The sequence below is a fragment of the Austrofundulus limnaeus genome, unplaced genomic scaffold (assembly GCF_001266775.1).
Source record: "Austrofundulus limnaeus strain Quisiro unplaced genomic scaffold, Austrofundulus_limnaeus-1.0 Scaffold791, whole genome shotgun sequence".
Lineage (NCBI taxonomy): Eukaryota > Metazoa > Chordata > Actinopteri > Cyprinodontiformes > Rivulidae > Austrofundulus > Austrofundulus limnaeus.
Window position 1 is genome coordinate 187,497 of NW_013953193.1, and position 1,097 is coordinate 188,593.

Consider the following 1,097-nt stretch of genomic DNA (forward strand, 5'->3'; position numbering starts at 1 on the left):
CTATTCTACATAGTTATTTTGTTTTTAATGAAATGAATAAATTTTTGTGAATTGAATTGAATTAAAAAKACTTTTCTTTCATCTTCCAGATGATCCAGTCTTCCTGGACTCTGATGAGGAGAGGCAGGAGTACGTCCTGAATGATGTTGGAAGGATCTACTACGGCACAGAGAACCAGATCGGAGCGAGRACGTGGAACTATGGACAGGTTGGACCTCAGTACTACTGTATCTCCTCAGTGTTTGGTAGGAAAACCCTACAGAAACTGACAACAGCTCTGCTTCTCTCTTTTGTTTTCAGTTCAATGATGAGGTTTTTGCTGCATGTCTCTTTCTGATGGAAAACAGCAAAACTCCCAGCTCTGGTTGGGGAGACCCAGTTAATGTGGTGCGGGTCATCTCAGCCATGGTGAGAGTCCAGTTTGTTCTTTTCCTTCTTCTTCTCATGCATTAAGCGTGGTAGACCACTCTTCTATCCAACCTGGAGATGGTCCACAGGCCAACTGCCTTCAAACAGACCAGAGGTGTCCAGTCCTGGTCCAGGGGGGTCTCTATCCTACATGTCTGACTTTGTTCTCTGCTCCAACACACCTGATTTAGTGATTGAATTATTCAAGTTCTGCAGAAGCCTGACCATCAAACATTCATTTAGCTCAGGTGTGTTGGAGCAGAGGAACCTCTAAATCCTGCAGGATGGTCCTCCAGGACCAGGACTGGACAGTCCTCCCACCCCAACCTACACAAATTAAAAGATGAAAATACTAAAACCAAACTACCAATGGTGGGCACCAGTCTACATAAGCGCAAATTTGCTAATTGCAGACCTAAATATTTCATTTGCGCTTCAGTGGTTTTACTAATTTGTTTAATTCATAAGCAGAATTGTGCTTTCTAAAATTAAAATGCATTACCACTAATAACTAATTATCTACCAGTCATCATTATCTTGAACAGCAGAAGGTATGGCTGTTAATGAATCACAACACAGTGATCAATCCGAAAGCACCCCTCCCAGATAAAGACTGAGAAAGGTATACATCCTTGCAGACTGTTGCTTTCGGTCATGGTTCTCATTTTACAGACATTTCCCACAATGCT

At 42.2% G+C, this 1,097-nt stretch overlaps 1 protein-coding gene across 1 annotated transcript in view; it reads left to right on the plus strand.

The window, feature by feature from the left end:
* Nucleotides 1–1,097, plus strand: part of LOC106532550 (protein-glutamine gamma-glutamyltransferase K) — a gene marked incomplete at its 3' end in the record, with an annotated part of 32,714 nt that overhangs the window by 24,621 nt on the left and 6,996 nt on the right. The window contains 2 exon segments of the mRNA XM_014028642.1: nt 90–208; nt 301–408. Coding sequence (XP_013884096.1) covers nt 90–208; nt 301–408 — 227 coding nt within the window.